Source organism: Capsicum annuum, unplaced genomic scaffold (assembly GCF_002878395.1).
Source record: "Capsicum annuum cultivar UCD-10X-F1 unplaced genomic scaffold, UCD10Xv1.1 ctg4209, whole genome shotgun sequence".
In the NCBI taxonomy this organism is placed as follows: domain Eukaryota; kingdom Viridiplantae; phylum Streptophyta; class Magnoliopsida; order Solanales; family Solanaceae; genus Capsicum; species Capsicum annuum.
In genome coordinates, this window is record NW_025849470.1 from 66,222 (window position 1) to 68,427 (window position 2,206).

A 2,206-nucleotide genomic window follows, 5' to 3' on the forward strand; every position below is an offset into this window, starting at 1 on the left:
AGCATACACTTGGAGGCTGAAAGGAAGCAGGAATTGATAAGTCTGCTTAAGCAATATATTGATGTGTTTTATTGGTCTTATGATGACATGCCCGGTTTAAGCACCGATATCGTCTCGCATCGACTGCCGACTAACCCCGCGTGTCCACCGGTGAAGCAAAAAATGAGAAAATTCAAGCCCGATTTGAGTTTGAGAATCAAGGAGGAGGTAGAGATACACGACCAACAAGACTACTGTATCCATGTAGATGAAGAGCCAGATGGAAAGCCGTGGTACTACAACATTAAGAGATTACTCGGAGCAGAAGGATATCCAGAAGGCGCTACTGATAAATAGAAGAGGACTTTAAGAAGGATGGCCAATCACTTGTTCTCAATGGGGAAATCCTATATAGCAGGAATCCATACCTAGGACTGCTACGATGCGTCGATGCCATGGAGGCCAGAAGATTGTTAGAGAAGATACATATAGGAACCTGTGGACCCCACATGAATGGTTTCATCTTACGAAGAAGATTTTGAGAGCTGGATACTTTTGGATGACTATGGAGAGGGATAACATTCAATTCATGCAGAAGTGTCACCAATGTCAAGTTCATGGAGACTTTATACGAGTTCCGCCAAATGAACTCAATGTGATGGGTTCTCCTTGGCCGTTTGCTGCTTAGGGCATGGATGTTATTGGTCCCATAGAGCCTTCTGCGTCCAATGGACATCATTTTTTCTTGATCGCTATAGATTACTTCACAAAGTGGGTTGAGGCCTCAATACATAAGGTCGTAACAAAAAAGATGGTAGATGATTTTGTTCGCTACAACTTAGTCTGTCGGTTTGGAATTCTCGAGTCAATCATGACAGATAATGGAGCCAATCTTAATAGCGACCTGATGAGAGGGATTCGCAAAAGGTTTAATATCTCTCATCAAAATTCCATGGCGTATCGACCACAAATGAATGGAGCAGTTAAAGATGCAAACAAGAATATCAAGAGGATCTTGAGGAAGATAGCGGGCGGTGATAGGGAATGGCATGAGAAGTTACCATATGCTCTACTTGGATATTGCACCACAATCAGAACTTCTACCGGGGAAACTCCCTACATGTTGGTTTATGGGTCGGAAGTAGTGATACCTGCGGAAGTAGAGATACCTTCATTGAGAGTCATTCAGGAGGTTGGTCTAGACGATGCTAAATGGATTCGTAGCAGGATCGAGAAGTTAATGCTCATTGACGAAAAGAGATTGGATGCAGTCTGTCATGGTCAAATCTATCAAAATAGAATGATCAAGGCGTTCAACAAGAAAGTCAAGCCTCATCGATTCACACCGGAACAGTTAGTATTGAAGAAGATATTTCCTCACCAAAGTGAAGCCAAAGGAAAATTTGCACCAAATTGGCAAGGTCCTTACATAGTTCACAGAGTACTCTCAGGAGGAGTAGTAATCCTCGTAGAAATGGATGGCACAGCAAGCACAAAGCCGATCAACTCAGACGTCATCAAGAAGTACTATATTTGAAGACATTAGGACTAGTTGTTTCTTTGTACTTTTTGCATTTTTCTCTAATATAACAGAAATACGTATTAGCCTGACTTCCCATGGCGGGATACATAGGTAGCTCACATAGGGTTTGGTTTTCCTTAGAAAACCCAAAAACATCATCCTTTAATGTATTTAGAACTACGCTCGACCTGACTTCCCATGGCAGGATACGTAGGCAATCCACATCGGATTCGGTCCCTTCATATTTTTACCTTTCATTGTACTGAACTACGGCCTGACCTGATTCCACTTGGATATGTAGGCAGCCTGAGTCAGGCCCGATCATTTCATTATTTTACTTTTATCTTTTGTATCGCACTACATTATGACCTGATTCCTATTCTTAGGATACGTAGGCAGCTTGAGTCAGGCTCGGTCACTGCATTATTTTTACTTTTCCCGTTGTATTCGAACTACGTACAGACCTAATTCCTGTTAAAAGGATACGTTGGCAACCTAAAAGGTTCGGTCTTACCTTTAGAAAAATCCCTTGTCGCTCAAAGTGTAGCCCCAGAATATGAGCGATCTCACCTCCAGAGTCGTCATAGCATCAACAAAGTCAAAGGAGTTCCATCTGAAGGATAAAGCTGCGAGAATCACAACGAGAAGCTGAGGCCAACGGATTTTGAAATATGTCATAATCTAAAAACGACAAAGGATTACTAT

The 2,206-nt window shown here is 42.1% G+C and overlaps 1 protein-coding gene across 1 annotated transcript; it reads left to right on the forward strand.

Annotated features, from left to right (window-relative positions):
- Window positions 1–790: 790 nt before the first annotated feature.
- LOC107852898 lies at window positions 791–1,516 on the forward strand. The gene has a single exon (XM_016697934.2). It carries the CDS (start codon window positions 791–793, stop codon window positions 1,514–1,516), a length of 726 nt encoding a protein of 241 aa, XP_016553420.2.
- The last annotated feature ends 690 nt before the right edge of the window (window positions 1,517–2,206 follow it).